Source organism: Denticeps clupeoides, unplaced genomic scaffold (assembly GCF_900700375.1).
Source record: "Denticeps clupeoides unplaced genomic scaffold, fDenClu1.1, whole genome shotgun sequence".
Taxonomy (NCBI): domain Eukaryota; kingdom Metazoa; phylum Chordata; class Actinopteri; order Clupeiformes; family Denticipitidae; genus Denticeps; species Denticeps clupeoides.
Window position 1 is genome coordinate 276545 of NW_021630086.1, and position 18049 is coordinate 294593.

At 50.4% G+C, this 18049-nt stretch overlaps 1 protein-coding gene across 4 annotated transcripts; it reads left to right on the forward strand.

Moving 5' to 3' along the window:
• The first annotated feature begins 482 nt into the window (after positions 1-482).
• kntc1 (kinetochore associated 1) lies at positions 483-15770 on the forward strand. 4 transcript variants are annotated; one of them, XM_028968509.1, is made up of 61 exons: positions 483-879; positions 989-1109; positions 1190-1305; positions 1403-1478; positions 1556-1633; positions 1706-1740; positions 1802-1912; positions 1996-2089; positions 3059-3111; positions 3199-3311; positions 3394-3448; positions 3530-3628; positions 3705-3748; positions 3838-3900; positions 3984-4059; positions 4137-4262; positions 4340-4506; positions 4586-4697; positions 4779-4922; positions 5003-5059; positions 5156-5218; positions 5287-5409; positions 5488-5631; positions 5712-5807; positions 5883-5986; positions 6078-6180; positions 6261-6395; positions 6480-6599; positions 6910-6979; positions 7064-7131; positions 7199-7539; positions 7614-7786; positions 9517-9617; positions 9727-9871; positions 9949-10005; positions 10085-10248; positions 10333-10437; positions 10503-10631; positions 10705-10821; positions 10908-11017; positions 11106-11289; positions 11380-11469; positions 11555-11723; positions 11822-11880; positions 11954-12170; positions 12313-12386; positions 12496-12706; positions 12792-12904; positions 13239-13294; positions 13371-13449; positions 13529-13653; positions 13726-13861; positions 13944-14039; positions 14115-14171; positions 14256-14310; positions 14444-14507; positions 14587-14716; positions 14799-14888; positions 14955-15109; positions 15183-15270; positions 15354-15770. In XM_028968509.1, exons 1-61 carry the CDS (start codon positions 754-756, stop codon positions 15396-15398), a joined length of 6627 nt encoding a protein of 2208 aa, XP_028824342.1. In that variant the 5' UTR covers positions 483-753; the 3' UTR covers positions 15399-15770. The 4 variants fall into 4 exon arrangements, with proteins under 4 accessions (XP_028824342.1, XP_028824339.1, XP_028824340.1 ...); XM_028968506.1 differs by having other exon boundaries at positions 14799-15109; XM_028968507.1 differs by having other exon boundaries at positions 5290-5409; positions 14799-15109.
• Positions 15771-18049: the final 2279 nt, after the last annotated feature.

Below are 18049 nucleotides of genomic sequence, written 5' to 3' on the forward strand. Positions count from 1 at the left end.
AGCCTGATACAAAGCCTGTTTTGCCGGTGCCTTAAAAATGTATCATGAGGTTGACCGGAAATCCATGTTCACAAGGATATTACTGTGATGCACAAACACACACCTTACCCTTGGAGTCTGATAAATTATTTAAATGCAAATATATATGTTGCAACAATATTCCTCAAAAAATAATAAAGGTATTAATGGAGCCGAGATGAAAAAATAATTATCCCTCAAATAATTTAATTAAATCGCTTCTCTCAAGAATATATAATATTGTGGTCATACATGACGTAAAAATAAAAAATCATGAATCATAAATTACACAATCCTGCAATCCTTGCAAAGACACTTTGTAATATTGTTAAAGTATTACAATTTTATTTCAACCATCTGTTCCACATCTGCTCATATTATCATTTCGATTTTTAGTGAAAATATAAAATTATTCGGTCAACACCCACCGAGCGTAGCGTTGCCGGAAATGACGTAGAAGCAGGGTCTCTGGGTGCATTCTGGGATGTGTATTTTTTTCCCCTCGGGTCATTTAAGTGGTTTTGTCACGTGTTTGTTCTTCTGGAAAATGAACTTACTGTTAATTGCTGTCGAACTGCAACGTTTTAAAGCGGCCAGGTTGAATTTGAACCGCGGCAGTCCGCGTCTCGGAGGAAATGGGCGGGACCTGTGCCGAAGGCGCCAAACCGCGCATTTCGGATGCGTGGAGGGCGCGTCCGATCCTGAGAAGTTTCTGAAAAAGTGTCTGTCTGTGCCATGTGGAGCAACGTGGAGCTTCTCCTCGCCGAGGACACGGGGACGGTCCGCCTGGGCGCCGACAGCAGCAGCAGCAGCGCCCTTTACCAGCTGGACACGCTGCTGCGCCTCAGTCCGACCGGACAGGTCGCCGCTTCTGGTTCTTCACGTTAATATGGCGCGGGACACACCGATTCGGATTTAGTCTGGATTATAGTCTGGCCGTGATGATGAATCGGTTCCGTTCCTGCTGCAGGTCCCCTCACGTCCCAGACTCTTCTCCTCCAGCTGTCCCCACTGCTGCCTGGTGGCTTGTGACACGGCCGTGGTTCTGTTCGACCCCGGCTTTCAGTCGGTCCTGCTGCACCTCTACTTTGGTCAGGTTCCTTCCTTCCGTTTCTTCTCACCTCCTGTGTTCCTGCATGTTCTAACTGTCCTGCTGGTTCTGCGTCTCCAGACACCCTGGTGGACGCGGTGGACGTTTGTTCTAAGGGCAAGTTCCTGGTCGTCGGTGAGAGAAATGGGAACCTGCACCTGATCTACGTTCCTCAGCAGAAGATATTGCTGAGCAGGGTGAGAAACGAGCATCATGCCAGAACAGAAACTGCAGAGAACCTGCAGACCCACATCAGCTGTTGTGTGTGTGTGTGTGTGTGTGTGTGTGTGAGAGGTTTTACAGCAGGGTTCCTCTGATGGGGAGGAGAGCACATACAAGAGCCTCATCCTTCAGGAGGTACAGAACTCAGGTGAGGAGCGCACTGTATGGTGATGGAGGACGTGGACCTTCAGCAGAAGATGACTAGATGTGTGTGGTTCTGTGCAGGAGGGTACGACCTCTTCCTCACCGTCCACAGTGGCTTCCTGCACGTGGCCAACCTGGCTCTGGGAGAAATAGAGAAAGGTGTGGTGAGTCCTGTCACCTGCCCAGTGTAGAATTGCGGTGGAGGTTCTAACATCTCGCTCTCCTCCTCAGCCATCACCTCTCTGGACGTCAGGAGTCTGAATGAGGTGAGGAGATGTTTTTTATGCTTTCACTGCTGCTGCACGGTTTTGACCGTTTTTCCTCCAGCTCCAAGGCGCCATCCGGACCGAGTTCTACTCCACTGCTGACCTCCACCATGGCGGCTGCACCTCCTCGCTCATTAGTCACCATGGAAACAAAATGCAGCTTCTGATCGGGGTAACTCATCATCAGGCCTAATCACAGTTCTTATGATCGTAAATGTGAAGTAGAAAGTCACACGGATTCGTTTTATCTGACAGGGTGATGGAGAACGTTCTCTCTCTGTTTGGACGATGGACTGTGGTCACGAATCCATGTCCCTCAGGTCTTCTCTGGACTCCATGCTGTTACCAGGTGAGCAGGGTTGTGTTCCTCTATTTATTATTCTGCTGGACACAGGAACTATGCTATGTGGATCTAGCTGGTAAAAGTAGTCACGGCACGAATGAGACCCGAGTAATGAAGCCGCAGAGCTGTACGTTAGAGCTGTACGTTTTATTCAGGGTGGAACTTCCGTGCTATAGTACGGATCCTTTCCGTAGGATTCGCTTTGTTGTAAATTGGTTTTATTAAACGTACATTTTTTAAATAAGATTTACATTTTTCATTTACAGCATTTATCAGACGTCCTTATCCAGAGCGACTTACAGTCAGTAGTTACAGGGACAGTCCCCCCTGGAGACACTCAGGGTTAAGTGTCTTGCTCACAGACACCATGGGAGAAAGTGGGGTTTGAACTTGGGACTTCTGGTTGATAGGCGAGTGTCTTACCCACTAGGCTACTACATGAGACGGGGACATTGCATTACTTTTACGTAATACAACATGAAATAATAAAGGGGCCACATGAGCTCGGTTCCTCTGCTTGGTGGAGGGTCGATCTGCATCAGGATTGGTGCAGACGACTAACTCCGCCCACAGCATAGTGTCGTGTCCATTTAAAGGAGAACTACCAGTAAATACTATCAGCCCTGCTCCATGGTAAGATATTCTATTCTCTAGTGGATAACACACACACCTTTGAACCAGAAGAGCTCAAAACCCCACTTAATACAATCGTGTCCCTGAGCAAGACACTTAAGAAGGGGACTGTCCCTAAATGCTTTAAAAGTAATAGTTTAGTCGTAGATGGGCTACAATTTCAAGCTGTTTTACATTGTTGTGTTTGATAAATGCCATAAATGTAAATGAGAACAGACACCCTTATCACAACAGCGGGACAGTCCCCCTGGAGACACTCAGGGACAGAATGGTAGTAAGTGGGGTTTTGTTTTCTGAAACCAGATCTCCGATTATTTTTCTCCCTCTCCATCCTTTAACCAGGCGTGCGGAAGATGGAGGTGGTGGACAACGTGATGTATGTTTTAAATAAAGAGGTGGGAAAATGAACTCTGAAAATGTTCACGTCTGCGACTGTCCACCAGAATAGCAGGACTCAAATGCACCTGAACATCTTCCCTCAGAACATGCTGAGCTCATGGGACCTGCACCTGCTGGTCATGTTGTGCTGCTGGCCTGACCTCTCTGTCCAGGACTTCCTGTTGGTCACTGAGGGCGACTCTGCCTCTCTGTCCTCGTGAGTCGTCTCCTCGTTTTAAATCGTACCTTGTCTTTGTAGACCACATCCCACATGATCATCATTTCTCCTGGTTCCACAGACAGGAGAAGAGCAGCATGAAGATAATCACGCTGAGCATCAACAACGAGCACCAGGTCACACATCTCCTCACCTCACACTGTCCGTGATGGAGGCCTGAGAGGTAGAAGTTTCTAAAGTTCTTCTCACTTCTGCAGGTTCGGAGACTTCAGGTTCAGTCCCTCCCAGATCTGGACATTCTCTACTCGCTGGACGTCTCGTCTGTGTCTTGTCTAGTCCAGAAAACCACCAGTCCGGTATGTCTGGCCCGTCAGTTTTTGGTGAAGATGGGTCTTGGTCAGGTGACTCATGTTCTCTGTCTCTTGTCTGTAGGACACCATTTATCTGTTGGAGGAGATTTCAGGGAATCTTAAAAGGTGAGAACTGTAAAGTGTGTGGAGTTGTCACTCTCTGTGGACCTTTTGAACCTCTCAACTGAACTTGGATGGATGTGTGTGTGACGCAGTGACGATGGTGATGGCTCGGCTGTGGTGATGCGTTGCTTGACTGAGTCTCTGCCTGAGAAGCGGTGAGAGAACTTCTGGCATGCGGGGGACATTTATCTCTTGTGCTTCTGTCACCTCACCGCTGACCTGCTGCTCTTCTCTCCAGACTCAACAGACTCCTCTACAAACACCAGTTTGAAGAAGCGGAGAACTTTGCAGCGGCCTTTGGCCTGGATATGGAGGTGTGTGGGTGTGGCCAGTTTTAGGTTTGACCAGGAAACTGACCTCTGACCTGCCATGTACGTTGTCTGTCCTGCAGCTGGTCTATAAGGTGAAGCTGGATTTTATTCTGGAGAAACTGGCGTCGGTCCCCTTTGGAGAACATGGTCAGGTGATGTGGTCAGAGCTGGTGGAGGAGGCTAAGAGCAACCTACTGAAGATAATGGTAATAATTCTCCTTTTCCTGTATAATCCTAGAATGGAGCGCCACCATGTGGTTTGTTTGGGTTTTTCTCCCGTCAGGATGAAGACTACGTGGTGCACTACTGTCTGTCAGCGCTGTGGCCCAGCATTGATGCTGCAGAGGAGATGTTGAACTTCGCCTCCTCACGCTTCCCCTCGTCCGAGATCCACGTGGCCCTCGCAAAACTCGCCACCTTCTGCAGCGTCCACGGCCCAGACAACTTCGAGTACGTCCACTTCTGTCTCTGTTTCACGCGCATGTCTCTGCACAATCCAGCTGGTGCTGACCTGTGTGTGTGTTTGAAGCGGCGTGTCGTGGATCGAGTTCTTGAACAGTGATGACTACCTGAAGGACGTCCTAAACCACTTAAGGGTTGGGGACCTGACTGGAGCGCAGCACTTGTGGCTCCGACATGAGGTACACACACACACACACACACACACACACACCCCTACAGACTTATACATGCACAGTACGGAACGTGTGTGTGTGTTGCAGGGGGAGATCTCCACACATTTTGACGAGGACTCTCTTCGCTCCTTGCTGGCAGTCATCCCCTCCACCGTCCCGTCCCCGCAACTACGGCTGTGGTTGAAGGTGGCGGTCGTCCCGTTCGTGTGGAGGACCCTGCCGGATGGACGGGTGCGACTTTCCTGACCTTCACTCCTGTAGCCCCTCCCACATCTACGTGAATGTAATCCTTCATTAACTTGTTCTTACAGAAGATCTTGGCCTGGTGGTTGGAGCAGAGGGCGCGGAACCTGGAGCTGACTGAGAAGGTGTGTGTGTGTGTGTGTGTGTGTGTGTGTGTGTGTATATGCATGTTGATCAGGGTTAGATATAAAGATCACAGAAGACTCCTGGCTGTGTTACAGAGCGACTGGCCGCACAACGGCCTGCTCCTGGCTGAACTGGGCCTGCCTCCCTTCTGGATGTCGGTGCGTCAAGATCCTTTCCTCTTCCTCTCCGTGTTTTTGGTGGTTGAGCTGATGGCACGGTTTCTCAGCAGGAGGAAGAGTGTGGTGATGAAGATCTGCAGCAGCTGAGGGTGCTGGTGCTGAACCTGCAGCAGCTGTGTGACCTTTACAGGAAGTACAACTGCCGGCTGTCACTGTCGGACTTCGAGATGGTGGGACCTGCGCTGCTGATGACCTCTGACCTCCGAACTTTCCCTGGTGGTGTAACGCGTCTCTGTGGATCTGCGCAGGGCTCCATCCGCAGTGTTGCCTTTCTGATGCTGGATAAAGTCCTCGCCCCCGAACTCGTCCCCGACGCCATCGAGACGGCAGTGCGGCCGTATGCACTGGAGCACAAGCTGGACCTGGACGAGACGCTGCTGCTCTACATCAAGGTGCCTGGCGCTGCGGGATGGTGAATTATGGGAGCTTTGATGGATGGATGGATGGATTGATTGATTGCCTCACTCTGCAGGACGTGCTGCAGTGTTCCAGCTCCAGCACCACAACTCTCTTCACAGAGTGGGAGGCCAAAGCCATGGCGGTTCTGCGCTGTATGAGTGACCCCAACGTGAGTTCTGTTCCGTAGGGGCATATTGGAGAACGGCCTCGATTTCACAATGATCTGCTGCGCTTTTCTGACCAGTTGGTGATTGACGCGGTTCTGGAGATCATGTTCAAAGCCGTGGTGCCCTGGAGTGACTCTGTGGAGAGTTTGGTGCAGGAGCATCTGGAAATGGAGCATCCCAAGTTAGTAACACACCCACACACACACCCACCAGCAACCCAGTTCTGTGATCAGTGTGGGGTTGCTGCTCTGAAGCTCCTGTTGGTTCCCCAGGCAGGAGCTGCTGAGGGAGAGCTACTGCCTGATGGAGATGAAGAAGCTGCTGCGACGCTACGGCATCCGCAACCTCAACATCTCCAGCGCCCACAAAGTCATGGTGAGACGGCACTCCTTTCACAAGGACACTCCTCCTTTTACTCACATCTCTTCTGATTGGTCCACGACCTGTGTGTGTAGACCCTGGTAAGACACATCTTGAAGCAGGACCTGCCCACCTCTCTGGACGACTCACTCAGTTTAGCAGAGGCATACAAGCTGGACCACTGTGAGATCTACTTCCTATACTGCCACCAGCAGCTGACCCAGAGCAAGGTCAGAGGTCACACGGCTGCAGCGCGTCTCAAAGCTGCGTTCCACCACAACACTTAGTGTGTATGACGTTTGTTTCTACCTCAGCCTGAAGAGTGCATGCTGCTCCTGAAGCGTCTGGCCACTGCTGATGCCGAGGTGGTGATTGCCCGCCTGGTCACCTGGGCCAGGTTCATCTTGCAGGAGAAGCAGCTCACGTCTGCAGAGGTGAAGATGATCAGCTTTCAGTCAGTAATGTTACCTTGTCACCTGCATTCAGTCTCATTGGGGCAGTGGTGGCCTAGCGGTTAAGGAAGCGGCCCCGTAATCAGAAGGTTGCCGGTTCGAATCCCGACCCGCCAAGGTGCCACTGAGCAAAGCACCGTCCCCACACACTGCTCCCCGGGCGCCTGTCATGGTGCCCACTGCTCACTCAGGGTGATGGTTAAATGCAGAGGACACATTTTACTGTGTGCACCGTGTGCTGTGCTGCTGTGTATCACAATGACAATCACGTCACTTTCATTTGAAACTGCAGAAGCAGCAGCAGATGCTGGTGGCACAGGTCACCGTGGAGATGTTGAATTTACTACAAAACCTCTACAAAGGTCAGTGGTGCTTTGCTGCCACGCCCACTCACCTTGGTTTTCATCATGGAGGTTCTGAACGAGAAACTGTGACTGCTCTTCCAGACAACATGTTTATGAAGATGAGGCATGACGGAAGCCTGAAGATGTTCATGATCATTGCTCATCTGCAGGTAGCTGCTCCGTCTGTCTGTGTCTGTGTGAGTGTGAGAACTTCCTTTTTAACCTGTCCCTCCTCAGGAGCAGTTTGACATCTTTCTGTCACCGGACGAGTATGAAGACCCTCAGCTTCTTAAAAGGTTCAAGCAGCAGGTTATCACGGCGTATGAGAACACAAAGGCGTGGCGCCATTTAGCCAAGAAGTCCTCCACTGCCCCACCCACCATGGATGATGAGAAGGTGATCGTTTCAGCTTCCAGGCATGGTCCTGACGTGGTCAGCCTGACCAAGACCATCTCCACCGAGGCCGGCCCCCAGCGCCTGGCCCAGCAGCTGCAGCTCTCCGAGCAGGAGGTCTGGACAGACATGGCTCACAGGGCCCTGGAGGTCGGCAAGGTGGAGAAAGCGCTGAAGATCCTCAGGTGAGTGACCAACTGAAGAAGACTGAGGGAACGTGAGGACATTGATGGGAGGTTTCATCATTCTATTCCTTCAGTGATCTGTACCTGCACCACCCCAACTCCAGCACGGGGGTGGTGCTCCTCCACACCACCCAGAAGCTCTGCCAGATGCTGGAAGATGACGTTCCCATGGTTCTCCCAGAGAGATTCAACCTACCGGCGGTCATCCATCAACTGGCCTGTCAGGCGGCCACCGTCTGCCACTCAGGTATTTGGTCCTCAAAGTTAAATGAAATTTCTGTTCTGGCAGAATTCAATTTGCAAACAGTCATCATCATGTATGATCGTTCAACTTTGAATGTCCACACACTAATTCACAAAGTTTGCTGCTTCCGTTTTATTTATTATTGCAATTTGTATAAACTCCAGAATGAAGGATGATCAGAGGAATTACAAAAACATTTCCCCTGCATTTCAGCCCTCCACAAAAGGACCTGCTGAGATCATTTCAGTTACCCTCTCAAGTGAGAACATAAGTGAGAGTGTTGAGGAGCACAAAGCTGGAGATCATTCTGTCATGCTGACTGAGTTAGAATAGCAGACTGGATGCTTTAAAAGGAGGCTTGAAATCATTGTTCTTCCTCTGTTAAAAATGGTTACCTACAAGGAAGTCATCATGGTGTGGTGGTAATGGCCTAGTAGGAAACATTTACAGCATTTACCAGACGCTCTTATCCAGAGAGAATTACAGTCAGTATTTACAGGGACAGTCTCCCCCTGGAGACACTCAGGGTTAAGTGTCCTGCTCAGGGACACAGTGGTAGTAAGTGGGATTCGAACCCGGGTCTTCTGGTTCATAGGCGAGTGTGTTACCCACTAGGCTACTAACACACTCGCCTATGAACCAGAAGACCCAGGTTCGAATCCCACTTACTACCATTGTGTCCCTTAGCAGGACATTTAACCCTGAGTGTCCCCAGGATATTCAAAAGCTTTTAAAGTGAAGTGATTGTCACAGCACACGGTGCACACAGTGAAATGGGTCCTCTGTATTTAACCATCACGCTTGGTGTGATGGGCAGCTATGACAGGCGCCCGGGGAGCAGTGTGTGGGGACGGTGCTTTGCTCAGTGGCACCTTGGCAGATCGGGATTCGAACCGGCGACCTTCTGATTACGTGGCTGCTTCCTTTACCGCTAGGCCACCTCTGCCCCACAATATTCCTGCTACTAAGATTGCACCTAAATCAACTATCAAAACTTCAAGGAGAGAGATTCAAGTGCTGTGAAGAAGGCTTCAGGGCACCAAAGAAAGTCCAGCAAGCAGCAGCACCGTCTCCTGAAGAGGATTCAGCTGCAGGATCGAGGTGCCACTAGTGCAGAGCTTGCTCAGGAATAGGCAGGTGTGAGGGCATCTGCACACACAGTGAGGAGAAGACTTTGAGGATGGCCTGCTGTCAAGAAGGGCAGCAAAGAAGCCTCTTCTCTCCAAGAAGAACATCAAGGACCGACTTGATATTCTGTAAAAAGTACAGGGATTGGACTGCTGAGGACCGGGGTAAAGTCATTTTCTCTGATGAAGCCCCTTTTCTACCATCAAGCATCTGGAGACCATTCATGTTGCGTCCATGGCCAGGAAACTTGTGGACAAACAAAAACCCACAAATTCTGACAAACTCCAAGCTCTGATTTATGAAGGAATGGGTTGCAATCGGTCCGGATTCGGCCCAGAAGTTGATTGACAGCATGTCAGGGCGAATTAATACTGCAAATTATTGGCTCTTCGCTGTAATTGTGAATAAAAGCCTGAAGGAAACGTAATGAAATGCTTGCAATTCTGTTCCAGTGCACCACAGAAACAAGTGACAAAAAGGTCTAACTTCGTGTAAAGCAGCATTTGTGTCATTAGTTCTGGTCCTGGTTTAAAAGAGAAAAGCAGCTTGTATTTTAATGCACTAAATGTTCTGTGATTGATCGATTTTTTTAAATGTCCCCGCAGACCAGCTGCTGGACTGTCTGGAGTTGTGCAAGAGCACGCGCAGCGCTGCCGACGTCTACCGCCAGTGTCAGATGGACGATGACTACGGCTTCACAGCAAAGGTGGGGCTGGCCTTCAACATCTGACTGGCACGAGTGTCATTTTCTGGTGTGGCACGGACGAAATGGCAGCTCGTGACTATATCTGATATTTTTATAATGATCTTCCCAGGCGTCCAGCCTGAATGCTGAGCAGGAAGCCTACACAGAGTCCAGCTTCCAGGACTCGTTTAGTGAGGACGGGATTGTCCTGGACCCCGTCTCTGTGCTTCCTGTCCAGTACAGGATCACCACTCGCCTGCTGCCACTTTTCTCAGGTAGGACTTTTCTCCGCTCTTCTGCTCTTTCTCATTAATTCAACTTGTCCTTCTTCATGTTCTCTGTTTGTCCTCAGACTCCAGACTCTTTCCGCTAGACTGCGCCTGCTTATCCAACTGTGCTTATAAGGAGGGTACGAGGATCTGGACCATCTGATCACGTCGTCTTCTTGAACGGCTTCCCTCTGACCTCCGCCTGCTCTCCCACCCCAGACAGGGACCTCGTGGAGCCGCTGATGATGCCGCTGGCCACCATGCTGCAGAGCCTGCAGGAGTGCAGTCAGCTGGAACTGGCCCTGCGTCTGCAGTTCGACTCGTACGGCAGCATCGTGCAGCACCTGCTGTCCAACAACATGAACCTGAGCCTCAGCACCAAGGTCCACGCTGGGCCTCGTGTTCTAGTAAGAGCAAGAATGAGAAGGAGGGCTGATGTCCCCTGACGCTGTCTCTTCTCCACGCAGCTGTATGATGGGAAGCGTTTACTCCGGGACAAGCAGCGTCTGACTGAAATTGGGAAGGCCACCTTCTCCAACATCACTGTGGTTACGGCGTCCCTCCTGCAGAAGGTCCGTTGTATTATGTTCATCAGGACTGTTTTTGAGGGAATATGTGATGACCTCGTTTGTTGCAGGTCCTGAACTGGAGGGTGGTGGACTGTGATCTGGCAGTGGGACTCTGCACCCTGCTGTCCAGAACCGAGGTGCTGAGTGTCCTGTGGAAGAGCATCAGCAGCGCCTGGCAGAACTATGACAAGATCAGGGTAGGGGACACTGCCACTGCTTTCACTCCAGGTTCCAGCATCTAGTGAGACCCTGACCGTGTTCGTTTGGCAGGCTGTAGCTGTGGTCGGCGCCCATCTGTGCTCCATGTACCAGGACCAGGAGGAAAGAGAGAAGTTCCTGTCAGTCATCACAGACGCCGAGTGGGGGATCCGGCTGGGCAGATTAGGGGTTGGAACAGTCAACAGTCAATAAAGTGTGAAGTTTTAATTCATCATGAAACATGGTACAAACTCACTCCCATCATGCACCACCAGGTTTCTATCCAGTCTGTGTTCAGACTCAGTCCAGAGACCAAGAAGAACCTCATTCCTGTTCTTGTGAAGAACCGCAGTGTGACCCCTGAGCTCATCCTGGAGTACTGCAGGTGAGGTAGACGTGTGCATGATTGTCAGCGGCTTGATGACTGGTGGGGTTGTGGTCAAATGACCGTTGTGGTGAACTGGCCTTTGCAGGACGTTTGGCCTGAACAGTGATCAGGCGCTGAACTTGTTCATCACCACGCTGCTGCTGCAGGAGGAAGGCGGGGGTTCGGCTGAGATGGAGGTGGTGGAACCTCTTGAACTCGCCTTGCAGATTATCCCTAAACTCAGCTGCCCCGCCGACCTCGTCATCAGCCTCAACATGGCCATCACCAAGGTGGGGCTTTTATTTCTTCATAATCAATCCAATCAGTAGATGAAGAAAGAACCATTTCAGCCCGTAAATCTGATGAAACGTATGTTTCAGATCAGCCCCTACAGCTACGAACGTATCGAACGGGTTCTCCAGACCATACAGATGGCGGACGAGGGCACCACCATCTTCCCCCTCAGTCAGGTAGAACTGCTGATGTGTGGGGACTGACTGTTTATTTCAGTGTTGGACTGAAAAGAAGCAGAAAAATTGATGACCTTTTGTGCAGATGATTGGTTTACTCCAACACCTCAAGTCCTACAAGCGAATCTCTCCCCCTTCGGATGTGGAGAAAGCCTACATGCTAGAGAATAGTCTGGAGATTACACCCCTCACCAACACCTGCCTTCCCTTTCACCTGCTGCTCCAGACCAACCACTTCTTCTGGAAGATCATCTGTAAGCATCAGAGGAACTGCTGATGTCTGTAGAAGATTCTGTTTTTTTCTGTGGGACTCATACAGTTCAGTTAGTGATGCCACCCTCGTGTTCCACAGCTCCTGAGATCAGTGAAGAGACCTTCCCGACACTGCTGTTGATATCGAAACTGATGAAGGTCCGTCCTCTGCATTCAGTGTGATGTTGGTACTGGTGTCTGTTCTTCCATGAATCTGCTAATGTTCCCGCAGGTGAATGAGGACAAGCTGCACATGCTGGCGGTGAATCATGTCTTTGAGAAGAAGCTGAAGCCCCTGATTCTGGAACAGGCCAAGAGGGGCCAGGGGCATGGCTCCAGCCGGGAGAAGGACCGCGCTGTGAAGACAATCCGCAAGTACACTCTGTGCATCCAGAACCTGGAACTTGCTGCCGCCACCATCCACAAAATCGGCCAGGAGCTGCCTGCAGGTAGACACTTTCCAAGGTCTCGTGCTACCAGAACATTAGAACATCAGACCGATGACACCTGCACATGAAAACTTACCCGGTAGCCGCAGCTCTGGTTCGGCTGGTCCACACTGAGCTTATGTTGGTTTGTCTGGGTCTGCAGGAATGGAGAAGACATCTTTTCTAAAGTTTTGTTTGGAACTCGCACACAAACTGCTGAAGACTCCAGGTCTTGAGGTTCGCTGCTCTTTCCTCTCCTCCTCTGTCCGTGTTTAAGTGTGTTTGTACTACAGCATGTGTGTGTGTGTGTGTGTGTTTGTTTGTTTTTTTTTTTAATGGTGGTCAGGAGGAGGTGCAGGCTCGTGGTGAGACCATCATCTCCAAGATGCAGCTGCAGTTTCAGCGTTCTGCCATTGAGAACCTGCTGGTCTCCACTGGCCTCGACTCGCCGGACTTGCTGAAGTTGACCGGTGTTCCCGGGCGACTGGTGGTGGCGCTGTTTGAGCACAGAAGCATTGAGGAGCGGATGAAGATGCCAGCAGGACAGATATACCCTGGTAAAGGACCTGGCTTTCAGCGGTCTGGTACTCCAGGGCCAGTGGTTCTGTAGTAAAATACAACTTTTCTGTTTCTTCTCATCAGACATCCATGCAGTAGCCAAGGAAATAGCTTCCATCAGCAGCGTTGATCTCCTCAAGATCCGGAATGTCCTGCTGGAGAAATGGATCTGCAAAAGTGACTCCCGCTCCATCATGGTAATCCAGTTCAGTTTGCTCTTCATCCCAATGCTGACAAGAACATTACTTCTAACAGGCCAGGGCCTCTGCGTACCTGGGTCATGTGACAATGAGTCCATCAACTTCTTAGTTAACTTGAAGAGAGGAACTTTGAATTTACTTCTAGTGTCTTGGACGCTCCTGACCCTGATTCTACTCAGAAATATGCTGGGATTGACATTCTATTAATTCACAGAATCAGTAACATCTAATATATTAATTTTGAGATCCTGGCTGATGAAAACTGACAAAAGTCAGAGATCTTGTTCTTCACGAGTTCTAATTCATCTTTAATGATCTGAACACTACTCAGGACCCCAGCTGTCAGGACTGTGTCCTGGACCTTCAGGCTGATCCGGATCTGATGAGGTGCAGTACTAGTATGTGGACAGGGTTTCCCTTGGGTCACACAGTCGTTTATGATGATCCTCCCTCCACCCATCAGAGTGGTCTACCTCCTCCAGATGCACCCGGTGGACCTGAGTGCCCGTCTGCTCTCGCCGGTTCTCACCGCCAGCACCTGGGTGAATGGACGGACCGCCGTGGACACGCCGCTGGTATCGTCGTCATTTCTGCTCAGCTGTGGTCTGGTTTTCTTCTCAGCCGCTTGGAGGCTCGGGACTCCGCCTGACTTTTGAGCATCGGAGCCGCGCCCTTCTCTGCCTGGTTCGCATGGCTGATGCCACGATGCTGGAGACGCTCCTGCGGGTCCCCCGATCTGAAGTCAGGTCAGCAGTCAGAAGTCCGCGCCGTCACGATTAACCCGATGCGATGTTGATGTTCTCCTGGTTCTCCTGCAGCCACCACATCAAGTGCTACCTCTACCTGTCGCAGCTGGAGGCGCTCAACACGCCCTACACTCTGGAGCTGTTCCTCAGCAGCCCCAAGGAGGGCATGATCAAGGGCCTGTGGAAGAACCACAGCCACGAGCCTCAGGTGCAGGGCGTGCACCACGTTACCCAGCAGGCCGTGGGGCCTGGCCTGAGTGGTGACTGGCCATGTTTGCTGCTGTGTGCAGGCGGTGCGGTTGGTGGCTGATCTGGCGCTGGAGTACCAGGTGTACGACCTGCAGCTGTGGAACGGCATCCTGCAGAAGCTGCTGGTCTTCAACATGGTGTGTGGAGAATATTTGAACACACAGCGGACGTTGTGAGACTCGTATGAACCTCCGTTATCGTTTCTCCATCAGATCAGCTACCTGCAGAAGCTCCTGTCAACGCTGGGCGGGATCCCCTGTCTGTGGGAGGTGACTGCTCGGTTCGGCTGTAGTCTGATGTTCTGCTGTTCTGTGTCCCTCCTCACCATGACGCCTGGTCCTGTGTGTCTGCAGGTAGCCAGCTTCTCCAGGACGTGGCGGAGCGTGATCCTGGCCCCGTTCGTGTCAGGTACCACCTGAGCCACCTGAGACGATGGTGTTGCTTAGCAACAGCAGCTACCACTGAACATCGACGAGCGTCTTTTCATGAATGGAATGTAAATGTGAAGAGAGTTTTGAACTTTCTCTCCATCTGTCTGCAGCCTCTGTGCCCTTGACCCCTCAGCAGAAAGCCACCTTCTACAGGACATTTGTGCTTCTGTTAAAGTAACAGGCTGAGTATTTTACGGCATGTCCTGTGGTCTGGAGTGACTGGTGGACATCATGCTCCTCTGCTCCCTCTCAGGTTCCCGTTTCTCTTCAGTCTGGACCTGGTTGGCATCGCCAAGCGCTTCGTTGAGCTGGGTATGCTGGCCTATTCTCTGGGCGCTCTGCTTCTCATCCCGTCAGCCCAGAAGAGGGAGCAGCAGATTTGTGTGAGGACCTGAGATGTTTGAGGACATCAGGACTGCTCTGTCTTCTGTCCGTCTGATCCTGACTGTTTGTGCTCTGTCTCAGTGCTTCTTGTCTTCCTGTGATCCGGTTCTGATCCTGGATCAGGTGAAGGATGTCATGTCCACGGGAGAGCTGGCAGGGGTCCCTTCACAGGTGGGTAAAACGTCTCACTGTCCCTGGCGTATGATTATAATTCCTGTGACCTCTGTCCTGTTAAAGGTCATGGGTGCCGTGTTTAAACATCTCTGCAAGATGCAGCAGTATGAGAAGCTGCTCACATCCCAGCACCTCCATGACCTCCTGCACTTCCTGGTCTCCAGAGGACACATGTCACAGGTGCAGGAGCTGCTGGAACACCTTCTCAGCAGGAACAAGTAAGCCGCGTTCTCGTTCCTCTTCTGCCCCCTGATTGGACGATGTGACTACAGTGCTTCTCTGTTTGTCCAGTGAGGAGGACGCGGCTCGCCTCGTCCAGATGTTCCTGAACTGGTCCGAGCGGAAAGGGGGCAACCCTCAGTGTCCCGATTCTATGAAGGTCAGAACCCACTGTCTTTAATATCATCATCATCATCATCTTCTCATGCTTCAGACTGAAAACATTTCCTCCTCCTTGTCTAGGAGTTTTTCCTGAAGATGGTGGAGGAGCGTCAGCAGCGTGTGTGACCTCTGACCTTCATCACTCTCACTCTTTGTAATCAAAAGTCAGCTGACCAGACGGGGCGGGTCCAGCAGCGTTAAATGAAATTAGAGTTGGTGGCGCCTTCTTCCTTCTTTATTAATCGTCCCTGCAGCGCAGCAGAAAATTGACTTGTGCTGCGGGGATTAAAAGCGGCTGGTGGAACCGGGTTCTGTAAGCTGGTGGAACCGGTTTCTGTAAGCTGGTGGAACAGACATCCCCATTTTTCTTCTTTTGTTAGTACTGCTGCTTAGACCCCCAGCCGTAGTGTAAACTCTGTATTATTATTATTATTATTATTATTATTATTGTACGTGTTCATGTTCAGTTTTGTCTGAATAAAACGTTTTGTCCTGGCAGTAGGGGACTCTGCGCTTTGTCCTCGAGTTGAAACGGAGAATCGGGGACGTGCTTCTTCGTCTCCTTGATGGCTGCAGAATAATCGCGGCGCTGCAGAACCGAGTTAAGCTCTTAATGCCTGATGAGTCCTCTGGGCCATTAAAGCCGCAGGTTCTGTCACACGGTGCCGGGTCTAATCCTGCTGCACGGGACAGAACTTGGTCTTCTCACCAGCACGCCGACCCGTAACTGGTGCTGATGGTTCCATAATGTTAATAAAGTACAGAACCTCCCAACTTTTTACACATCAGAAAATCAGAATTTTACTGGGGTTCCTGATCTTTGCTCTGTTTTATTAGAAAGTACATGAGAATCGTTGCTTGTGTGACCCCACGTCCTCCCTGCAGGTACTATGTGACCTTCGACCTCCTGCGTAGATGTTGTCAGCAATTAGCTCCGAGAAAGAAAGAATGCAGACATGCTTCAGTCGTTGGGATATTTAAATCCTCCGACTGGTAAATTTAAAATTAATTATGCATGAATGTGATTCATAAATTAGTGCAAAATAAAGAGAGAAGCAGGAAGAAGAATAAATTGTTAATGTAATGCCAGAAATGGTTGATGTGGCAGAGATGGGAAAATAAATGTTTGTTTCGGGTCAGTGGGGATGTTAATTGGAACGGCGTGTTCCTCTCTCTGAAGAAGAACTTTTCAATGACGCAGCAGCCTGGTGGTTCCATCATCTGGCCTTCATTTATTCCGAATAAATAGATGCAGGACTTCTACAGGGAGACCACACGTTTGTGGGTTTGTGTCCTGGTCCTAATCTGCTCCGATCATTATGTTGAGGTCACCTGACCCATCAAGTCTTCTTTTCACACCACAGATGTTCCTTCTGTACGATATCATGCTTACCAGCTGCAGAACAATAAAGTGAAAGAAAAGAAGAATTTGAGACGTGATGAGAGATCAGACAAACACTCATCATCTCAACACTACAGCTTCCTCAAGAGGAACACTGAGGAGCTGAAGAAGCACCTCCTTCCTTAGAAACTCTGTCAATTATCCCGCTCTAATAGTCCAGCACGCCGCCCTTTATGCTGAGGGTCGTGACCTTTTCAGTCCTTTCCTCTTCTCCTCCATCAGCATCTTCTCATCCAATCCTGCAATCAGTGGAGCGAAAGCCGAGGCCAATTAAACAATTTCTCAAAGCTGCACGTTCTGTTTGGCAAATGCCGTTTTAGAGGAAAACTCATGAATACATAATTTTACAAATGATTTCTTTATTTTTTCTTTCCACTCCGAGCGGCGGATTAATTGGATCTGACTTTGTGGATGTTCATTAGTCTCCGTCTGGGTTTTTTTTCTTATTCAAAGTTCATCTCTTTATGTTCATCTGCTGGTATTTTACCTTCCCACCACGTGATGAAGATGTTCTGCTCCTCAGGTTAATTGTCCTGCAACTGTTGCATTGAGGATGTGCAGAATCTGAATGTTGAGAAGGTTCTTTGTCTTCGTGTGTGGAGCTGGGTGAACAGCAGAGGGCAGCGTTGCTCAGGACCAGAACCAGGAGTGGGTTCCATTCTCCACCACCTGAAGGAACCTGGTTTTCTGGGACCTGTAAGCGTGATTCTGCATGCAGATCTTTAACGGCCATATTTAATGTCGTGCCTCCTCACACTGATGTCATCCACGGACCTAAAGAGCGGTGAACTTTCACCTTTGAGATGCTGACCGGACCTGGTCCATCCGGAGCGTTCCTCACCAGTCGTGGATTTATTCATGTATTTCTGTGTAATTTAGTGGTGAATTACAGGAACAGCTGTAATCAGAAGATAAGCGGGAAGCTACATGGCAGGTGTTTGTGTGGAGATAAGCGGGAGGCTTTGTGGAGCTGCGTGTAGGAGGGGGAGAGAAGATACGGGCCAGTTCTCCTCGGAACCAGTCCCGGCGCAGCGTGTTTACACAACCTCCTCCGTCATGCTTCACCCGCGCTTTCATTCACTCTGCTTGCTCCTGTCTGCCAGAGGTCAGGTGGAGATGAAGATCAGAGCTTCTCAAGGTGGATGGATGGACTGGTGGGTCTGGCCATGTTCTCTGAGCCTGAAGCTAAATGTATTTTACTGGAGGTCCTTCGCTATTCTGCACAAACAGGAAAAAGACGTGAATGCCGCCGTGTGGAGGGTTCTGGGTAATTATTTAGGTTCTGGGTGCCTAACGGGCGTCGTGCTGCTGGTTCTGAGTGAGGAGGGTGGCAGCTTTAATCTGCTCCACTCGTCTGAAGTTTGTCTTCGGGCGA

What these genes read in the sequence shown, in the direction of transcription:
- kntc1 (XM_028968506.1), top strand. Translation starts at nt 754, where the DNA reads ATGTGGAGCAACGTGGAGCTTCTCCTCGCCGAGGACACGGGGACGGTC. An exon ending in CAACTGTGCTTATAAGGAGG is followed by an intron (nt 10,006 to 10,084) that starts GTACGAGGATCT and finishes CTCCCACCCCAG; the next exon opens with ACAGGGACCTCGTGGAGCCG. An exon ending in GTCCCCCGATCTGAAGTCAG is followed by an intron (nt 13,654 to 13,725) that starts GTCAGCAGTCAG and finishes GTTCTCCTGCAG; the next exon opens with CCACCACATCAAGTGCTACC.